This window comes from Kwoniella shivajii, chromosome 6, assembly GCF_035658355.1.
Source record: "Kwoniella shivajii chromosome 6, complete sequence".
Classification (NCBI taxonomy): domain Eukaryota; kingdom Fungi; phylum Basidiomycota; class Tremellomycetes; order Tremellales; family Cryptococcaceae; genus Kwoniella; species Kwoniella shivajii.
Window position 1 is genome coordinate 1,650,150 of NC_085913.1, and position 21,056 is coordinate 1,671,205.

At 42.6% G+C, this 21,056-nt stretch overlaps 7 protein-coding genes across 7 annotated transcripts; 3 read left to right on the top strand and 4 right to left on the bottom strand.

The window, feature by feature from the left end:
* Positions 1-548: 548 nt before the first annotated feature.
* Positions 549-4,157, bottom strand: IL334_005070 (uncharacterized protein; the record flags this gene model as incomplete). Its single annotated transcript, XM_062936784.1, has 18 exons — positions 549-647; positions 717-764; positions 847-978; positions 1,035-1,051; positions 1,126-1,382; positions 1,446-1,575; positions 1,640-1,711; positions 1,769-1,949; positions 2,004-2,150; positions 2,209-2,316; positions 2,380-2,540; positions 2,600-2,693; positions 2,768-2,994; positions 3,056-3,215; positions 3,328-3,495; positions 3,541-3,730; positions 3,853-3,915; positions 4,060-4,157. 18 exons carry the CDS (start codon positions 4,155-4,157, stop codon positions 549-551), a joined length of 2,352 nt encoding a protein of 783 aa, XP_062792835.1.
* Positions 4,158-4,558: 401 nt separating this feature from the next.
* IL334_005071 (uncharacterized protein) lies at positions 4,559-5,863 on the top strand (the record flags this gene model as incomplete). Its single annotated transcript, XM_062936785.1, has 1 exon — positions 4,559-5,863. The coding sequence occupies one exon, from the start codon at positions 4,559-4,561 to the stop codon at positions 5,861-5,863; it is 1,305 nt and encodes a 434-aa protein (XP_062792836.1).
* Positions 5,864-6,281: 418 nt separating this feature from the next.
* On the bottom strand, positions 6,282-7,836 carry IL334_005072 (uncharacterized protein; the record flags this gene model as incomplete). Its single annotated transcript, XM_062936786.1, has 6 exons — positions 6,282-6,355; positions 6,483-6,778; positions 6,842-7,132; positions 7,204-7,319; positions 7,399-7,504; positions 7,595-7,836. The coding sequence occupies 6 exons, from the start codon at positions 7,834-7,836 to the stop codon at positions 6,282-6,284; spliced, it is 1,125 nt and encodes a 374-aa protein (XP_062792837.1).
* Positions 7,837-8,336: 500 nt separating this feature from the next.
* IL334_005073 (uncharacterized protein) lies at positions 8,337-11,215 on the top strand (the record flags this gene model as incomplete). The annotated part of the gene is made up of 18 exons (XM_062936787.1): positions 8,337-8,490; positions 8,567-8,698; positions 8,757-8,796; positions 8,860-9,013; positions 9,085-9,181; positions 9,237-9,317; positions 9,380-9,487; positions 9,544-9,629; positions 9,685-9,720; positions 9,791-10,084; positions 10,155-10,183; positions 10,244-10,268; positions 10,344-10,478; positions 10,552-10,620; positions 10,689-10,745; positions 10,808-10,847; positions 10,940-11,061; positions 11,141-11,215. The coding sequence occupies 18 exons, from the start codon at positions 8,337-8,339 to the stop codon at positions 11,213-11,215; spliced, it is 1,734 nt and encodes a 577-aa protein (XP_062792838.1).
* A 445-nt stretch (positions 11,216-11,660) lies between these two features.
* Positions 11,661-14,934, bottom strand: IL334_005074 (uncharacterized protein; the record flags this gene model as incomplete). The annotated part of the gene is made up of 12 exons (XM_062936788.1): positions 11,661-12,831; positions 12,886-13,047; positions 13,122-13,197; positions 13,255-13,351; positions 13,468-13,541; positions 13,632-13,642; positions 13,719-13,904; positions 13,973-14,016; positions 14,149-14,221; positions 14,282-14,322; positions 14,416-14,480; positions 14,565-14,934. The coding sequence occupies 12 exons, from the start codon at positions 14,932-14,934 to the stop codon at positions 11,661-11,663; spliced, it is 2,370 nt and encodes a 789-aa protein (XP_062792839.1).
* Positions 14,935-15,648: 714 nt separating this feature from the next.
* Positions 15,649-17,395, bottom strand: IL334_005075 (uncharacterized protein; the record flags this gene model as incomplete). Its single annotated transcript, XM_062936789.1, has 6 exons — positions 15,649-15,931; positions 16,029-16,159; positions 16,270-16,550; positions 16,635-16,746; positions 16,808-17,072; positions 17,175-17,395. 6 exons carry the CDS (start codon positions 17,393-17,395, stop codon positions 15,649-15,651), a joined length of 1,293 nt encoding a protein of 430 aa, XP_062792840.1.
* Positions 17,396-17,808: 413 nt separating this feature from the next.
* IL334_005076 (uncharacterized protein) lies at positions 17,809-20,580 on the top strand (the record flags this gene model as incomplete). Its single annotated transcript, XM_062936790.1, has 13 exons — positions 17,809-18,204; positions 18,323-18,728; positions 18,864-19,033; positions 19,098-19,136; positions 19,196-19,311; positions 19,386-19,421; positions 19,506-19,605; positions 19,694-19,805; positions 19,884-19,989; positions 20,058-20,141; positions 20,202-20,216; positions 20,282-20,335; positions 20,406-20,580. 13 exons carry the CDS (start codon positions 17,809-17,811, stop codon positions 20,578-20,580), a joined length of 1,809 nt encoding a protein of 602 aa, XP_062792841.1.
* Positions 20,581-21,056: the final 476 nt, after the last annotated feature.

The following is a 21,056-nucleotide window of genomic DNA, read 5'->3' on the forward strand; positions in this document are numbered from 1 at the left end:
CAAGAACCGATACAATGACGAAGAACCATTTTGATAACCTTTGTTCTTATATATGTGTATATATACGAGTATATATGATTACATGATTACCTCAGAGATAAGATGGACGTGTAATTCATCAACAATCCCCGGTATAACCGGATATCATAACCGATCACATCGGATAACTCTGAAACTTTTCATTTGGGATACATATTGGCATGATTGAACAGTTTTCTATTCATCTCATTCGATGATAGGTTTCAGGTTGATTCTCATATAGACGTGAAGAATAGAGAAGGGGTATAGATGGATTTAGCTATATTACAAATTGAGAAAAGGAAAATGAGAAATGGGGGAAATGTATTTCTTCGAATATGCGCAAACGACCCCATCACATGCTACTTCATCAGTTCCTCACATCCCTCATCCTGCCTGCCTATTCTCTCGCTCCTATACTTCAAATCTTCCAAAGTCCTGCTCAATCAACGCTCTATGCCAAGTAGTTGCTATCAACCGATAAACGTCAGCGTTCCGCAATCTTCAGCGTCCTGACGCTTTATAACTTACTAAGTGTTATTGGAATCGGCTGATCTTTCCAAATATTCTTTGTCAATCAGGTAATCAATAGCTTTCTTGATTTCTGGTATCTTAGGTGTAAATTTCGACTACAAGGTATTAGACACACTGTCAACTGGTACTCTTCATTGAAGAAAAGTCCATTCTGGTGGACTTACAGATATCTGAGCAGTCACTTCTTGTATCAAAGCTTGATGTTGCATCGTCTGTTTATCCCAGCAACTCGTTAGCACACTGTCGAAGTCGCATATGATGTTATACGCTCTCATTGGAAAAACCAAAACTCACCTTTCTACCCTTCATCAATCTGACTATAGTAGCTTGATAGATAAATTTCCTATCTTCATCTACAGCAGCAAGAACTTCTTTAGCTTCTGCTTTTTGCTCAGACTTTACAGCTTGATTGAGCTGTACTCGAATCTGTTTGATGATAGTATGATCAACATGGAACATCTCAATTCGAACCGACTACTGACCTTTTTGGACTTGAAATCTACAGGCATCGAAGATTACATCAGCTCTCGTACCCTTACCTTCAGGAAGTCAGTTTGTCTGAAGCTGACTTACTCAAATTGAGATCATAATTCTCGCCTTCCTGTATCAATACTTTCGCTTTTACGAGTAATGCTAATTGAGGCTTTAATATCCCTTCAGCGATCTTAGTTCCAGTGAGTATTTCATTATATGTTATATTATCGTTCTCATTGAATTGCGTGAGGATGGCCATCTGATAGCACGAGGTCATGAAAATGTATTTCTGTGGTAGATATGTCGTTCGAAGCTCATTTTTGGAGACATGCCATAACCACGTGAGTTTTCGACCTCTAGGTGAGAGACCTGTATATCAGCGAGACATCCACACGTATATAGGGCGAAAGAAGACTTACTGATGCACTTCATTGTGGAAACCTGTAAATCTATCATATGTTGATCTAATCTCTCTAGGAATATTGAAGTCTGTTTGTTGAGGTGCCAAAGGCCAGAAATTGGTACCGAGCACCAAAGGGTGGAAGTCGACTACATCAAGCATCATCGATCAGCTTGCCTGCCTGTCTATATTGGCAATATGTCATTTACTCACGATCACTACTGACACCTGCAGAACTCTCTCTGTCCTTGAATCTTTCAGCAAGATCCTTCGAAAGATTGACATCTGTTCACCAGGATGTCAGCTGTGGCGTGTCCACTACCATATAACTGCACCACTTGCCTGTGAACATTCGAGACAGTTTATTGGTATAGTCAAATCCAGATACTTCCTTCAATTTCGTAATCATACTACTCTCACTATCGTCTGAAGCAGACAGTGAACTGACAAGACGTTGAGCAAGCTTTTTTTGGTAGAACTTCTGGAACACGTCTTTATCATCGATGAATTTGAAGATGATCATCTGAGAAGTAATGCAGAGTCAGCTTTGCACATAAACGCGGTAGCATCAACTTACAGTCTGATTAAGAGCTGCTTCCAGCGATTCAGCATCAAGATCTTTGTTACTCTTTTTCATAAGCTGATCACAATAACTTGCTAAAAGTTCAGGAGATCGGGTAGACGTTGAAGCCGCTGCATTCTGATTGCAGAAGTCTCGACAAGCCTATAATCGCATGACGTCAGCTTGTCGCACTCGATATCATAAGGGCTGCGTAGCTAACCTGATCCAAGGACTTGTTGAATCCCATTTCGGCTCTGAATGGACCTTCCACTACTTCGGTGTATTTGGTATGAACTTCCAACAAGGCTTCGATGTATGATTTTGGATCCTGGAGAACAACGGATATAAGCTACCGGTTGACTTTCATAAAAAGACTCCTCAATCAGCTTACCAAACTTTCTGCTTTTCCAGTCTCAGAAACGGCCCCAGGAGCAGGTAAGACTTTTTCTACGGCCGCTTGACCTGCTTTCTTGACATGTTCTCCAAATCTTTCTCTTAAAGGATCCAGTCCACCTATGATACGGGATAGAAGGTTATACATTCGAGCCAAATCTGTGAGACGGATATGATCAGCTGTTTTCCTTATGGCATGAGGTCTTAGCTTAGCTTACCATCTACCCGATCAGCATCAAGGAGTGACTGGAATTCTCCCCACATAAGTTTATTATGCTCAGCAATCAACACTGTCTCGCATTTGGCTTTAAGCTGAATTCAAGATACAAAGCAAATCAGCACAAAGTCCTCAAATGTGCAAATCTTACAATTGAAGAGTCACTTACATCTGCTCTGGTACTATCGTTCAAGTAAAGGTTGACTCTATCTAATTCTTCTTGTAATCTAGCTTCTGCTTTCTTCATATAATCAGAAACGGAATTTGATCCAACGAAAGCAGATGATTCTGCACGGTAATAGTGTTCCGTTGTACCGAGGAAGGGGACTTGGAAGTATTCTCGATAGACATCAAGGTTTTGTCTTTGAGCATCAGCTTCGTCAAGACCAAGGGAAACTGAACCGTTCATAAAAGGAATCAGCTATATTTGCCACTGACAAGGGGTGAAATCGCTTACCATAAGAATCAATGACCTTCTTCAATAAGCTAGAATCGATAGGTTCCCCGTTTCGTTGTTGTTCAACTTGTCTCAAGACAGCTTGAGTGAGCCTACTCATTCCTCCTGATTGAACAGTGAAGTGTCTGAAAAAGTTTTGTTTCCAAGCTACGAGAGCGAGCTACATGGGTGGATAGTATGAGCAAATGAAGAAGATACCATATGACGAGATATATATCGGAGAGGATCATTCAAATAAAGTCACAGATGAGAAAGAGAGGGAATGTGCTCACAGTATATACGGTGTAGACCTCTTTTCTACCTTCATCTTTCTCCCTCTTTACCCAATGTTTATTTAGGTAATTAAATAATTTATTAACGTATCTTGCACCTGTGGTATATCTATCCCATTGAGTAGCGTAGAACTTCAATAATTCTAGATCTGATAAATTCTCAGATTGCTAGATCGTTGTCGTTAGCTTTTGTCGTTTTAAATCGGCACTCACCTCTCTCATCTTTTTACAATGTTCACTTAACCAATTATGTAAACTTCGATATAGATCTGCACCTTGTAGACTTGCTCCACCTCTATTAGCTGAGAAAGGTGCTGTACCAGATTTCCCAGGTTGTGTACAGAAATCATATACAGCTGTAAAAAGTAAAATGTAGTATGAATATGACATGCCTAGGTGCATCCTATCGTTGAGCAAAAGGTGAATTTAGCTAAGCTCATTCTATATGGCTTAAAAATTGGTCCATTGAAGATGAAAATTCTGAAAGGTTCGATAGGAAAAGGAAAAAAAGAGGTATACACTCACCTCGACATCATGTGTTCGACACCAACTTGGAGGAATGACCAAGCTGTTCGTAAGTCCGCATCTCTACGATAATCAGTCGTCGGTATCAGCATACTGCCACACATACCGCTTGCCGAAAGTCGACCAGTCTCAACTGTTCTGTTTCTATCCCTTCTCCCATCATATGCGCTCATAGTCTACATTCCTGATTACAAACTTAAGACTCACTTTGGCGGTTTATCATCCTTTGTAGGTTCTACCCATGTTGCTTGTGATTGTGAGTGTGGAAATGTGGCTGAGCTGCTAGATGATGCAGCAGGGGGCATGATGGTCGTAACCGTCTGTTCAAACTACTCTTGCTTACTATGTTGGAGGTGACGAAGAAGAGAAAAAAGAAGCGAGGAAATAGATGATAAATGCACAAAAGTGTGCACAATACAGCATGTTGAGGTCATGGAATCGTGACTTACAAAGTACAGTGAAACGGAATCAAATCAACAACGTGAGGGTTCCACGTGGTGTGATCGGGGTTTTTAAGGATTCGAGATATTTCGGAAAAAAAGAAAGTCAAAACGAACGAGGTAAAGCTAATTGTCTAAGATGCCTTGCTCAATAAAGAAGAATAATTCCTACATAGAAGAGCAACGAGGTGCCAGAGACGAATAGACAGGGCAGAAATACTCGCTCTAGACTAGCATAACACAATATACCTCAAGGCTGATTCGACATGAACACCCGACTACTCTCTTCCTCAATGGGAGGACCGTCCCGACTTCTCACCTCTTTCGCTTCTACCACCAGGATCATCAATCCAACTCACTCATCTCGTAGATATCTACTCACATTCCCACATCCAGATCTTGATTCATCAAAAGGTTCAACCAAGTTAATTATAAAATCAATTGAACATGATATACCTTCTATGATAGATGCTTTTACGATTATCAAAGCTGTAGAACAAAAGTTGAACACCAAGATATTAGATCTATCAATACCGAAAGATTATGATAGTTTGAAACATGGCTCAACGATATTCATAACTATGTTAAGACCTGTATCTCTTTCTTCAAATCGGTCTCAGGACGATGAGGCCAGTGAGGAACATGTTGGAGGAGGAGGAAATGATGGGGGTTCATTGTTATTCGAGATTCCATTGATATCAGCATCGAATTTATCTGGTCAAAGTAACTTTTTAGGTGGTCCAAGTCTCACTGATATCGAGACCGCCCTTTTATCCTCATCTCCCCGGGGATCTCCTTCAAATATCTCGATAGCGAAAGATGGAAAACAACCTGAGACAATCCGAGTCAAAGTTGAGATACAAAGAAATGCTCAAAGGGATAAGAAAAGGATTTTAAGGAGAGCAAGATATTCTTCAAATGGTAAAGAAGCAAGTGACATTGTTAAGCAATTGAAAGGATTCAAAGGTGGTTTCTATGGTGGTTTTGATGGTTTATATGATAAATTTTCACATCTTGAAATCACATCTGAACAATCTGAATCTCAATCATCAACATCTACGTCTGCGGCTGCGACTACGACCACGGCTTCTCCTGCTTCCACTAGAGCCCAGTCTGGAACTCAAGCTCAAGGTAATGTGCAAGGAGATGGAGAAGTGACACAGGAGAACGAACAAAGTGAGGAAGCCTCCATCAATGTCGAACAAGTAATAGAACCTTTCCAAGAAGTAGAAAAGGGTGAGATCGTTGAAGATCATGTTCCGGGCGTCAATGCACCAACCGTAAAAGGGACAAGCACCGGATCTTCAGGAATTCCATCAATAACAGAATCACCTGGTCTATCAAAAGCTCAGATTGCAAGAGAGAAATTACGAGAAGCAGCCATTGCTTCCGCTCAACGCGATTTAGAAATACAAAGTAGGAAACAGAAAGAAGCTCGAGAAGCTGCATCGGAAGCGGAGAGATTCGCCGAAGAAAAACGAGAAGATGCTCAGAGATCGAAAGAAGGTGAGAGGAAGAAAGACGAGAAGGAAGGTGGATTCTTTGGTGGTGTTTTTGGTAAAAGGGATTAGTACTGGAAGGGGAAGAGGTTGTAGAGAAGGGTGAACAGATAGCATAATGCATAGTCCTGACAGTGTCCCTCGAATCCCGGGTTTCAATACAGAATAACGATTGGAGCTCCAACAATCTTCGCTATTCCCATTATGACATTAGGCGACCACATGCTTCTTTACAAAGTAATGGTAGACCGATCACCTCGATAACGTTCTTTCATCACAGATCCGCAGATGACAGGTCGATTAGTATTCAAAATCGCGAAACGGTCAGTCTGCTCGTCAGTGACTTCTGTCCCTTACTTTATTGAGCAATTTATGATAGATATGAATGTTGCATTCCACACCACATGATCATCACTCTCCGATACCAACCCGACCAGGTAGCCGTGTATCCCAAGACCGTAACTATACTGAAAAAGAAGATATTCTATGTTTATTTGGGGATAGCAGCTATTTCGACTCCTCCAGTGGCATTGAGCGCTTTTTTTATATCGCCATAGATTAAGACTGTTGGGGTTACAAGCACATCAGTAAAGCCTCTTGTTAGTTACCAATGATATGAAGAAGAATCTTTTTTTTTTTTTTTTTTTTTTTTTTTTTTTTTTTTTTTGTGGCGGGGGGATGGGGTACTCACATTGCCCGGCGGTAAGGGTACCAATCATGACTAATCTTGCACTCATACCGGTGAAAAGACCTTTGACACCGAGTTGGCCTGACATTTGGATAAGTCTGGAGGTGGTAGATTGACCGGGTGCTCCCTTTGATTTGTTGATCTTGGAGAGCAAAGTATCGGCGGGTTGAGAGATAACGGCGGCGGCCATACCAGCGATCAAACCAGCAGAAAGGTTTAGACCAGTTTGTTGTCCACCGGTGAGAGAGTCCTTGGATTTTCCGGTAGATTGGAGGATCTTCTCGGAAGCGACTTCAAAGCTGAAAAATATAATCAAGTGTTAGCTTTCAGTCGACTAGTCAATGGCGAGCTTCAACACTTACACAGCGAATTTAGCCATGGTGTAAGGAACTTGTTTGAATAGGATGGGACCGAAACCAGCGTAGAATGCACCGGGACCTTCCTCTCGAGCGATTCTGAGGAAACCTGAAGCGAGACCGTTGGCGAATGAGGGTTGAGATACCAATCGGATTCGAGTGGCTTCGAGAGGACAAAGGGCGATATCGGCGAAGAATTCAGCAATACCTGAAGCTCCGAGGTAGACGGCTTGTCTGTTCTCCCGTGCTTTGTCAACACCAAGAACGTCGATAGCCTTCTTCTTCCAGAACTCGTAACTAGATTAGTGGACAAGAATCAGCTCGATACTATGTGCAAACCCGATTGCGTAGAAGATGCGACCACTCACCCTCCGAATTTGAAGGCACCTTGGATGGCGTAACCGACAGCAGTAGGACCGAAACCGGTAAGAAGGGCACCAGCACCCTCAGCAGCGATGATTTGTCTGAAACCACCGACCATACCCTACACCACATAGCCGTGATTGTCAGCTAAGTGTAATTCTCGCAACAAGAAGTCATGGTCAAAGAATATTGGAACTTACCTTATTGTAGACCTCGGGTTCGAGTTGGATTCTGGTTTTCACGACATCAACGGGGGTAAGAGCACCGTGAGTGATAGCACAACCGAGAGCACCAGCAAGGGCGAATCTATGAATCATAACGACATTATCAGCACGACGTAACTATATAAATTCTTTGTTTGTATCCATCTTGGGAATGTAGACTGTGATGACTCACCTGGAGTAAAGATCGATACCGGTAGGTGTGTTTCCAGTAGCATCCTTAGCTGTGTCCTTTACGGCCTCTTTAGCATCTTGGAATTTCAAGTCTGCCTTGTGAGCTAACTCGTTGGCTTTTGCTTGAGCATCTTTGCCGTAAGCTTGAGCTTGAGCGACGGCGCTGTCTACTCGGTCACCTACTGAAGGGACGAAGAAGGTGTTGGTGGTGGAAAAGAAAGGGTTGGGTCTGTAAGGTGACATTTTTGAGGATTCCTTTATCTATCAAAGAAGAAGAGGATGAAGCAGAAAGAGTAGTGACTTGTGGGGGTTTGAACCTTTTATTTGGTCTGAAGTACAAAGAGATGAAAAAGAGAATGCAAATTGTTTCCTTGTTGTTCCAGCCACAAGAGATAGGATGGTGGATGGTGTAAACCGTCTCAGGGGGGGAATTCAATTCTTTCACACATTATTATTGAAAAAGTGAAAATGACGCTTTCCCTTATAAGACGGACGAACCAACGGGACTGTGCGGCTGCCTCTTCGGCTTTATTATATTTTATCACCGTCGACTGGGTTTCATTTTATATATACACCTCCCACTTTGAACCCGGGGACCATTCCTCCCCTTATCTAGTGCCACATTCGGAGCCCCCATTCCGGATCAGACGAAAGATAAACAAAATGTAAAAGTCAATATCGTTCCCTGCATCTTACTCTTAGAGTGATCTGCTTCATCTGATAGTAGGATGGCCAGCTGATCGATGTCGCGGCTGTTCTCCTCTGCCTTGAAATGGAGTCGAAAAGTCACTGACTGGGCCAGAATTGAGAGGACTCCAAGTGATCGGGTAGGAGAATATGAGCTCGTACCTCCAACTGGATCACACGATAGATTCGAAGAGGATGACTTTAATCAAGGTGAGTGATTACACCAAATTCGATCACTCCATTTCTTCTCGGAACTTGACGAAGGGTAGGGCTAACTGTGAGATAGATCATGACACCATTACAAGATCCCTACCAAACCTTCCTGGTCCGAAACCCACTGCAACTCAAATGAAGACGCTTCGACATGTACCTGGTCGAGTACCTTGGACAGCATATGCTATCGCCCTAGTGGAACTAGGTAAGCCAAGGAACGGTGTCAAGTTTACATTGCTACTGAGCTAACTACTGTAGTACAGCTGAAAGAGCTTCGTATTATGGTGTTGGAGGATTGTTCCCGTGAGTTTACCTCGAAGTCGTTATCGTCCGTGGTAGCACTAACTCAATCACTGAACGACTTAGCAACTTTGTCCAAAGGCCACTGCCACCAGGAGGTCCAGGTACAGGCGCACCACCTCCTGGCTCTCAAATGACGCCTGGAGCCTTGGGGATGGGTCTACAAGTATCAACTGCTTTGAGCGTCATATTCTCCTTGCTGGCCTATGCCACACCTCTTGTAAGCTGTCGTATACCTTGAGCCCTTCAGAAGCGCTTCCACAGTTTTTTTTTAGCTGACAGCTCAATCAGGTAGGAGGATTGTTGGCGGATATGAAATGGGGTAAATTCAGGACAATAGCGGTGGGTACTGGGATTGCCGGTATAGCGCATGTACTATCAGTTTATGGTAAGCTATAGTGATTTCTACGATAGTCATTTACACGGGCTGACTTTTTGTAAAGCTGCTTTGCCATCATTATTGCAGAATGGAGGTTCTTTCATACCTTTCTTGATGGGCTTACTACTGCTTGGTGGATCAGCTGGTAGGTTCGCACTAAGCGTTTATACAACATGGCGATAAATCTGAATAATGACGTCTGAGCAGGTCTGATCAAGGCCAATATCGCTCCGATCATGGCAGAGCAATATGTCCCTTCTTGTGATTATATCGATACTCTACCAAATGGAACACGAGTGATTGTAGATAGAGAAGGTGAGCTGGCGATTTCCCATGGATTGATCGATACAGCTGATAACTATTGTGAATAGCCACAATCCAGAAGATAATGTCTGCATATTACGGTGGAATCAATATTGGCGCTTTTGTAGCTGTTACTTCTACTTTCGCAGAAAAGGTATGTGCATTCATGGACCTGGATGTTAAGGGTGATTCAGCTGATGGAATTGTAGTATGTCGGATTCTGGTTAGCGTTCCTTATACCTGGAGTGAGTCCACCTACCGCGTGTCACATCAAATAGTTGAGCATTGCTCGCCATTTCTGATACTGTAAATTAGGTCATATTTCTCTTAATGCCATTCATCCTTCGTGTGGTTCATCCACATCTCGTGCCTTGTTCCAAACCATCTTCGTCAGCGTTGATAGACGCTTATAACCAATCGCGATCTCTCTTCTCATCGCGATCGCGAATCAAAGATGAAGATTTGGAATCAATAGAATCCGATCAATCTGATGATTTGAGCAAGATCATTCAGGCCTGCAAATTCTTTTCCTTTTTCATCGTATACAATGTAGCAGACGGAGGGTTGAATGCTCTTTTGACTAGTTTAGCTGGATCAATGACTACGAATGTAAGTGAGCTACGCAGATCTCATCTATCTTATCTTTATCTCAAAGCCGCTCACACAACATGGTGTTCAGGGCGTTCCTAATGATTTTCTGGGACATGCGTGAGTGACACAATGCAGCTGTGACGTGTGTGAAAACCTAGCTGACAAATGGATATACAGGAATCCGCTGGTCATTGTGATATCCGTCAGTCAGCTGGCGCTCTCATACCGTTGGTAGGCATGTTCATCAGCTGATGCTTCGATTGTGATCACGATGTAGATACCAATTCTCAATCGATATCTCTATCCATATCTCTCCTCTAAAAGAATAGCTTTCGGACCAGTCAGGAGAGTGATAGTCGGATTTCTGTTAGCTGCAGCTGGGATGGTTTGGTCGGCGATAATCCAACATGCTGTAAGCTGTATTGATCCTTTTGTTTAATTGGTTAAGAGAAGGCGGATAGCTTATACGGATTCGGACAATTAAGGTATACAAGACATCTCCTTGTGGATATCAAGCTACAACATGTGAAGATGACTCGGGTGTCTCGCCACTTGTGCGTACTATTCTTTTGAAATTACATTAGACACTGATATTTAACTACTGATTTGTTGAATGATCTAGAGCGCTTGGTTGGTGTTACCCGCGTTCATCTTATCAGGATTAAGTGAATCTTTCGCTGTAAGTTTTCCCTTTGATTGGCAGTAACGACGAGCTGAATTCAGTCTATATCCCCTCTCAAGGTCGTAAGCGCAATGGAAATAGGTTATATGATGTCCCCACGTAAGTCAGCCAATCCTTCATGTGGATGCAAAAACGTGAAAAAAAATGATAGCTGCTGATCATGTATAACATCACGCAACATGTCACATTAGCTTCATTACGATCAATAATAAACTCATTATTCTTATTCACTCAAGCTTTATCGGCAGCTTCGATATTGATGTTCTTGCCCATAATGAAAGATCCATATCTAGTTTGGCCATTCACAATCACTGTGAGCCATCCAATTCTTAACATAAAAAAAAGAAGTAGATGATTCGATTTTGATAAATCTCCATTCTACTCTGCTCTAGACTATCATAACGCTCATCGCTGCTTGGGGTCTATGGAAGACGTTCTCACATCTTGATGAACATCATGTGATCTGAATACGTTTTGCAATTCCGCGCTGGAAGGTAGATGATAGAAACAAGGTGTTGTATACAGTACATCTAAAGGCGTTATGCATTTAATGGTAGTCCCTATGGATGTCGCATTCATCTGTCGTTCCTGGTTTGTGCTACTCACTTGGCTTGAACCACTCTTAGATTCACACTTGATACATAGTATAATCTATATACATGATATTATGCGATGCATTTATTCTATACATGAAAGACCTCTACTATAATCCAGGTCAATTTTTGGGGATTGTGACTATCTATTTTACAAATAATTCTATCGTCGTTGATTTTCCATCTTTAATATCTTAAATGTATCATACTGTATCATACGGTATGTTTCAATCCGACCTTCCCTTTTATACTGTAGCTTACATCTCGCAGTTTATTTGCAGAAATAGCTCACAACTCCGCTCTCGTACTCATGAGCGTCTTATCGGTACGCATGATCTCGACCATGATCGACATGATCTTTCACTTTCGCAGGAGAAGGTACTGGAAATTCTGTGATATCTTCGGTGTCCAATGCTGTAGAGTATGTAGTAGCATTTGTGGGTTGTCTGTTTAATATTTTGTAAGACTTGGCTCCGGTAGCTTTAGGTTCTGGGAATCGAGCATTGGCGGTGGGGGCTGATGAGAGGGATTTCAGTTCGAGGAGGATGTCATCAACCGTAGGGCGAGCAGCGGGGTCTGTGGCGAGACATCTTGCCATGATATCCTTGAAAGGACCAGTACAATGAAGTGAAGCATGAGATCTTGGCATGTTTCGATTCTCGATTGACCACAACAGTGTGCCAAACCCATAGATATCTGATCTTTTGTCGAATTCACGTCTCTGAACGTACTCGGGTGGTTGAGCGCTTCCAGTCGTCCCTACCGATCCTAAATCACAAATAATGGCGTGATCACGTCTGAAGAGAACGTTATTGATGGTCAAGTCTCTGTGCAAGATGTTTCGGTGGTGTAAATTAGCCAAACCCTGGGCTATGTCAACTACCCAATTGTTCGTCCATTCCTTCGGAATCTTCATCGATCGATCACGTATCCACTCGGTGATATTTTGACCATAAAGCTTGGTGAGAATCTTCCCGTCAGAGGTCTTCCCGATCAATTGTACGATTTTCGGAACTCCTCGAGTGGCAATGAGGTTTTGAATTTCACCAGTTGATCTTGGAGTCTTGGCGTAATGTATATCGTTGTCGAATTGTATCGTGGGAATAGACTGAAATGCTGGCGACTCGATAGCGATGCGACCTTCTTCTTCATACAAACGATCTAGCTCTGGATCGTCATGACCGGTTAAACGATAGTCCTGGCCGAGTCTATGCTTGATTCTTTTATTCTCTACATCTTCTGCTGTCATCATCTCCATCCGATCACCGATTATTCGTACTCCTGGCCAAGTCACTGTAGGAAAGGGTATTTTTTGATTGATAACTCGGTCTGAAAGAGTATTCGGGATTCTCTCAATATCGTAGAAAGTACCTTGGTGTGTGATGAAAGCGCCTTTGTCCGTGTAATTCCAATCCAACCAATTTCCTAATCTGGGATTTGCATCCGGGTCTTCATATTTGGAGTCTGACTCGCTACCTTGGGCATGACTCCTAGCTCGGTCTCAGCTCAAAGCAAATGCGCAGCGTTCAATAAAAACGGCTTACGTGTCATTGTAGGGGTCATCGTATGGGTCGATGTTTGGATTGGTATTATGCAACAAAATTGGACTCGCAACATCGTCGACATTCTCAGCCATTGTTGGTCTCGCCCAGTGTTTGTCTAAGGAGACGTCATTCATGGTAAGACCTTTGGAGGCAGCTTCGATTCTAGTGGAGTCGCATTTATCAGGATCAAAATCGAGACGTCAGGAGAAATTACCAAGGCCATGGGACTGACTAACCTCTTCTTTCGCCAAACATGGATTCTCGCTTGGTGCATCTTCTTCCAAATATACCATGCGGCCCAGATCGTGATCACTGAAGAAAGCACATACATAAGCCTGTAATCTGTGATATGGCGATATGGCCACCTACCGAAACCGACAGCTAATACACTGTGAGAGATCCACTTCTCTTTGGATGTGGTATCTTCGTCCTTGGCGAACATCACACCAAGATAAACAACGATCAACTACGGAACAACTAATGTCAGCTCTAGATCTCGGTATAAATGCTTATACAAGAAACTCATTGGACCTCTTAACGGTGATTGAGGAAGCTAATAATACCGGATACCGCTTCACTCACTTGCTTAGGTAAAGTAAGAACACAAGCGATCGTGAAAATCCAGAATCCAATTCCGCATGTGGCAAAGACGGCAGCTATACAGGTAGAATGCGAGGTCAGTATCAATCGGCCGTCGATTCGGGGCACAAGTCTGAGTGAGCTGAGGACGTTACAACGATACCTACTTGAGAAATGCCTACATGCAAGTATGTAAAAGTGAAGAAGTGGTCAGCACTCTGTGGTCTTGGTATCAGGCCGCAGGGACAACTCACCCGGGAATCGCGCTCAATCTTATAATGAAGATCATCCAAAATCCGCCATCTCTTACGACATGTGCCATACAAGCATAATTAATATTGCTCTTCTCATATTTCTTCGCTGTTGATCTTAAGCAGTACTTGAAAGCATAGAAGTTTCCCATTTCACCAAGCAATGTACCGGCTGCTGTAATGCCAAATCTGAATAACAATCATTCAAGAATGTCAGCGGATTAGATGCTTCAGAAGAAGAAAAACAACAAGCTTACCCTATCCACAATCCCCATACGGCACCCACTAAAACGGCGAGGATCTAAATGAGAGCATCGAGTCAGTAAGACTATCCTTCTCAGTGGCCGAGAGTAGAAGAGGCGGAATATGGTATTCTAAGAAGGAATAAAGTGAGGGGGGCGGTTTCAGTGGACAAGATTTCAAAGACACTCACCTCGTGTCCAAATAAGGGCGGGAAAGAAAGGACGAAAAATATACCGATTGGAATTGCCCATCCTCCTGGTAGACTATCATGTAACTTATGTCAAAATTTCGATCTAAGGATGAGTGGATCAATATCAACTTACTCTTTCATCCAGTTCGCGAAGGGCGTCATCCATTTGACAATCTATGGATGCAAAGATTAGTCATTTCTGCTTCTTCTCTTGCTGCTCGGTCTGATAGGTAGCGAAGATACCAAGTAAAACTAGGTAAGACTCACTTCATCATGATAGAGCGACATAAGAATGACAAGCACAGCACATAGGATGGCGATGATATACCAGTCTTTTTGAAGGAGAATGGAAATGGTTAGCGTGTGTTTTAGATCGATTGATTAGATCAAAGGAGACGAAAGTCGGTATCACTTACACCACCATTCTTTTCTGATCCAGAATCTCCAACCTTTTAATCTCTTCCAATCGATCATGCCTTTGGACAAGAACTCTCTTTCGGCATCTTCATCTTCTTCAGTCCACCTATGAGGAATCTCCTTGCGTCCGTACGAACCATCGGGAAGAACGGGATGAGTGGAAGATTCCGAAGCGGATCTCTGAAGTCGAGTAGTAGGTCTTGACGAGGAAGAATCGGGACTTTGATGATCATTCTGATAAGAGGACTGTCGTAGTTTATGATTTCTTGGCACTGGATCATCAATCTGTATCGAGTGATACTCTTTTGGAGGAGATAGATGAGAATGATAAGAAGGGGGATAAGGATGAGAAATGGTTGAATGATCCATCTTTAGATAGGTATATGCTTTGACCTGGTGATGACGACCTTGTGACTCGACTTCCTTGTTTATATCTTATCTTCTATTTCACAATGTTATCATTTGATGAGATCAAAGAGGTTGATGCGTTGGTTTTATACAATTCTGTTATTATTTGATGGTAGTCAAGGCTTTCATCCATCAAAATACGATCAACGAATCACTTGATTGATTATCACTTTGTTCTGAAAGGACCTGTCTTATTCTCGCCAAGACCTCTTTCCTTTCAAAGGTCTGGTCGATGGAATCTTACTGCAGCGAATATGAACTGATTGAACAGCACTATAGTGATAACAGACGTATCGGATATCGGAAGCGACAAAGGATATCGCTATCACTGGGATGACAATGTTCTGTGCAGAAGATGTGATGAACATCAAGCTTGTAACATGATCAATGCCCAAAGAAAGCGGGGGCGGTGTTATGCGGTGTTGTCATATGAGCGTTTCAGGTTTTTGGTCCAACAGACATGTATCGATAAAACAAGTCTAAAACGCGTCGATACAGAATAAAACGCGGGGAACCCTTGCTTTGCCAAGACATTGATACGTAATGGCAGTTTACGTACTTCAACGTATCACGGCGAATTGAAAAGGTGCTCTGTGATGCACTGTCATATTACAGGCGAACCAAAGAATTCCAACTCCACGGAACGCCATAACGAAGTCGTGCATATCATGCATGTCATTTGCCTCTTGCAAAATCCATTAATCCCCACAAAGCTACTTTCGTATCTTTCCCTCCACTGGCCAACCACCTTTCTTTCGGTGGAATACCATCCATGTCTATCCGCTCGTCTTCTTCCTCGCTATCATCTTCTATACCGATATCAAGGGTAGAAGCCTCTTCTATATCGGGTACGTTCGACTGCACGGGTAGATTCGCAAATGACAACGTATGTATTGTCTCTCGGTGGGACGATAGTGTTCCTAATGGTTTGAAAGATTCTGCCGAGAACAAGCGGATTCTGCATGTCATCGAGATTTATCAGCTTGTTCGTGGAATACAGGTACTCTTGTGAATCCTTGATCCTGTCACCGAGAAGAAGAATGTGAGCCACTCACTTCCCATCCCATCCTCCTACAGCTACTAATTTCCCATCAGCATTAACAGCCACTGCAGAATTCCCAACTTGTTTCGTAGCGTGATCTTTCATTATACTATCATCATCCACCTTGATTCGTTGTCGTATTACCTGTATTTCGGAGAACAGGGAAAGTCATCAGTCAATCTTTCGATTCCAACCCTTCCTGGACAAGACCTTATTTCCACCTAAAGAACCACCGAGAGCGGTCAATCACTCACTCTATCAAAATCGTATCTTACTAATCTGTGATCTGCAGAAACGGTCCAACCGAACTTTCCTTGTGTGTCGACGTCCATCCCCATGATAGCTTCATTATGACCTTTTCCTTTCCACATCAATTTCCACGGATTAGGAATTTTGGATAATCTAGGGTCGTATTGTTGTGAAATGGATTGTAATGCACAGATGAATAGTTCGACTCGTCCGTCTTCGTATCCTATACTCAAGGAGACCTGAGAGGTTGAATGGAGATAGCGTACATGTAATGACATTGCGAGACCTTTTATTTGCCGTGTTAGCTTTCGCCCTTTCTCAACAGTTGCGTGTTTTCAAACAGCTGCATAACCAAGATGGTGTGACGTACCTGATCTCGTACTGTCTGGAATGCCTGAGTTGGAGGGGGGAGAAGGAGGTTTAGGTAAGAGATTGACGGAAGCGTGTATACGTCTTAACGAAGGTAGATGATATATGTCGACCTGAATGTTCATCCCTTGTCAGCTTTTACTTTGTATCAAGCGATGGACAAAGAGAACTTACTAATTCAGAATCCATCAGACTGGGCACAGCTAATAATGCTTCTTTTTCCTTCTCCTTTCCTTTGCTTTTGTTATCTTCCTGATCCTCATCGGGCGAGGATGATGGAGCAGGTAACGATGTCAATGAGAATCTGCAGAAATTCAAAGTATTTGTTGGAAGACTCTTTACGGTCTCAAGGGGTTTCGTCGTCCCTCCTCCTCCCGTCATGGGGATATACGGTTTTTTGACGGGTTCATAGAAATGAATGACGTTATCTCTTCCATGACTATGTTCAGAGATGGTCTTCAGCTTCTAAGCATTTATTGGCTCATCAACATGATAAGACAAAGGAAGGTAAGATGATACGGGAAAGGTTCAGTTAATTCACCTGATCAAACCACCTTGCCATTCTTCCAATCCCAGTATACCACCTTGATGAGCCTTCCAATAAGCTATGACTCTCCTCACTCTGAGATCTAATATTGAGATGAAACCATCTTGATCGCCTGAATAGAGTAGAGTGTTGGAGGGATTGAAATGGACGGAGGAAAGCGGGGCGTGATGTGAGCGGAGAAGATGGAATGGCGGTGGAGGGGATGGGGATGGCATCGCTCTGGAAACCTCTTTTTCGAAGTGCTATATACTCGCCAGTGACATTGGTACCGGTCTATCACTCGCTAGTACAAGGAAGGATAACAGACATTCGAAAGAACAAGCTGCCCAACATTTCGACAGTAGAATGATCCGACGGAATGATATTTTGGGGTGTTCTCGGAGATATTTTGGGATCTCCGCTGTGACTAACCGTAAGTCTTAACTATATAAAACTCAGATCTGGAATCAAACGTCATCCTGCAATTAATTAATGAAATTCAAAGACCGCTCTTTACCTCCTGTATTGATGATTGTCAAGCTACAACAGTAGAGATTTGGGCAGTAGACACTCAAATAAATCTTTCAAACTAGACCTGTCAAGTGAAATACCCTCCTACTGCCTCCTTCACGAAGCAAGAATCCCCAAAATGACATCGGCTTCACCGACAACCAAGTTACTATTGAATGGTGAATATTGTCCACCACAGAAATACCATACGTTCACTTCTGCTTCCACATCGACTTCTCCTTCCGCTACCAGCTCCACTTCACCAACGGGTCATAATCGAGAGAACGGTCATGGATATTTCGACTCGAATCATAGTACTAATAACAATAACCATGGTCATCATCAACCTCATGAATCTGGAACTGGTGGTGGATCAAGTGTATCAAGACCTTTATCAATGAGGAAATTTGGAAGAGGATTAACTATGGAAGAGGTTCATGCGGGTGGAATTATTTCCGAAGAAGAAAGATCGTTACAGTTCAAACAGAGATGTATACCTATCTCCGATGATGAAATCAAACGATTACCAAAAAAAGTCAGTCAATCATACCCGTTTTCTCTTCACTTGGTCATTCTGCCTTGTCCCCCTCTTTCCATGCGTCTTTATCTACCCTTCCGCAGTTTCTCAAGGCTGACTTCCTATCTTGATGTAGGTCAGAGGATATTATGAACATCTAGCGGTACTTCATCAACATTACCTAGAAGTAGATTCAATATTATCAGGATCATTACCGCATGATATAGCAGTGTCATTTTCACCTCAAAGAAGCTATTTGCAAAGATTAGGTGATTTACAAGAAGAACTTTCTTCTCCTTCGGCTGGCGGTGCTGGAGCTGGAGCTGGAGCTGAAGCAGGAGCAGGAGCAGGAGCAGGAGCAGGAGCAGGAGCAGGTAGAAGGAAAAGTAATATATGGAAAATAAGGAAATCTACACTTCTTCAAAATGAAGAAGACCAAGAAGCAGGTGGACCAGCACAAAGTGAAAGTTCGGGCTTGTTAGATGGCAAAGGAGATAGTAAAGAAGAAAAACGAGACAATCTAGCTAGATTAGCTTTGAACGGTATGTTCCTCCTATATGTTTTTAACATTATAACGTAGCAACGACTCCGGTCGAAGTGGTGGTTCCACTTCTTCACACTGTATTCTATCTGATGTATAGATTAGTTTGCTGATATATCCCTTGATCTGCTGACAGTCAATACAGTCGTGAATGTACTCCTGGTAGCTGCTAAAGCTATAGCTGTACTGTACTCTTCATCAATATCGTTGACTGCTTCTTTGGTAGATTCAGCATTGGACCTATTGAGTACATTGATCATTTTAAGTACCAGTTGGGCGATAGGTGTTAAGAGTGATAGACATAGAGTGAGTTCACTATTTAAATACTGAAGATCAAAGCAGGTATTCATGAACTGTTCTATATCACTAGTATCCAGCTGGAAAAAGGAGATTCGAGCCTTTGGGTGTGGTAAGCATCTTTCCCTTCCTCTGCGGAGATTCGTATTCACTAATGTTGTCTTATCGCAGCTCATCTTTTCCGTCGCGATGATCGCTTCTTTCGTCCAAGTGTTTATCGAATCATTCCAAAGAGCCATTGGTCCACCAGAGAGCAGGCCTGTTTCGCTGAGCTGGCTGGGTATAGGGTGTGTTGCCTTGATCCTGATAGAAAACTCGCTTGGCTTTCAAGGCAACGCTGATCTGAACTGTCTACCCTTAGGGTGATGTTGGCTACCATTGGAATCAAGTTCTTCCTGTTAGTATCTATCTCTACTTTCGCTCAGTACTGGAGTCTATTCCTCCATAACATTAAAAGCTGATGAAAACCATCGAACTATAGGTGGATCTGGTGTGCTCGTATACCGTCGTCTGGAGTACAAGCCCTAGCTCAAGATGCAGAAAATGATGTGTTCTTCAACATCATGTCTCTAGCTTTCCCCGTTAGTATGAGTCTCGACGTTCTCATCCTTGACAGTATTGAACGATTCATACTTCATACTAATTGCGGATTCCTTGCACTCGTCATAGTGGATAGGGACATTTTTACGTTGGAGATTATTGGATCCAATTGGTGGAATGGTATTATCTACTTATATTATATATGAATGGGTGAAGACTCTACTTCAGAATTTCGCGAACCGTAAGCTTACACTTTAGTAACCAATCGTCGAAACATCAGAGACAAACAGCTAATATCGAAATTGACTTCTCATTTTAGTATCCGGCAAATCAGCCTCCAGAGATCAAATCACGAGAGTCCTGTATCTGGTCACTAGATTTAATCCGGTATTAGAAATTGCTGATGTAGAATGCTATCATATTGGGTGAGTTGTATGAAAATCCGTCGTTAGGGAAAGGTGAAAGACTGATCCTGATGAATGTTATCCAACAGTGATGATTTGATCGTTGAAATAGACGTCATTTTACCTAGGTCAAGTTCATTACACTTCGCTCATGATGTAGGAGAGACGATTCAGTGAGCATCCTTTCTATTTAGATGTATAATTCGGCAAAGCTAATTCCAAATTTGTATCAGGTGTGTGCTTGAGAGGTGAGCTGGAGACACGGAGGTTCGTATGCCGAGAAACATAGCTGACACAATAGAACCAATTGCAGCTTGGACGGAGTGATAAGAGCTTATGTGCATTGCGATTACTCTTCCCAAAATCCGTAAGTCAAACACCTCTCTTTCGATCCACTAATAACAGACAGCTGACCATGAATATGTTTGTTGACTTAGTTTACAACATACGTCTCGTCCAGCACCATTTGCGACGAATCAATTACGAGCATCATCCGGTTCATCTTCTGATTCAGGAACGCCAACTCCTCGACCGACTAATCATATCTTGAGCATAGTGAGAGAAAGAGGTGGGAAAGATGTACCGCCGGTAGAATCTCCTAATGAGATTTGATCGAAGATTTGACATGACAGTATGCTGTGTACTATAGATATAGATCATCAGGCGTTTCATTATCTGTCAAAGGGATGTATCGTACAAACAAACGGGAAATCCAACACTGCCACAAGCCAGATTGATTTCAAGGAGTGTTTCATCTTTTCATCCTTGTAGTATTGACGTCATGGGGAAAGTGGCTCAAGCGTAAGTACACTTTTGTATTGAATTCTCGTGTTAGAGCAATTCAGGGTTTCGACACCTGCGACACTGATGATGGGAGAAACGCGGTGGTCAGTGCGAAGTGATGCGATGGTAACGATGCAAAAACTAACGGATTATCTATGTTGACTCACAATATCGACAAAAGCATTCATTCGTGAGCATGACATGAATCAAACACCATCAAGATGACAACAAAACTGAAAAAGGACGTTCTCAAACTGTCGAGGCTATGTTGATTGGAATGACAGTGTCTCATCAAATGTAACAAA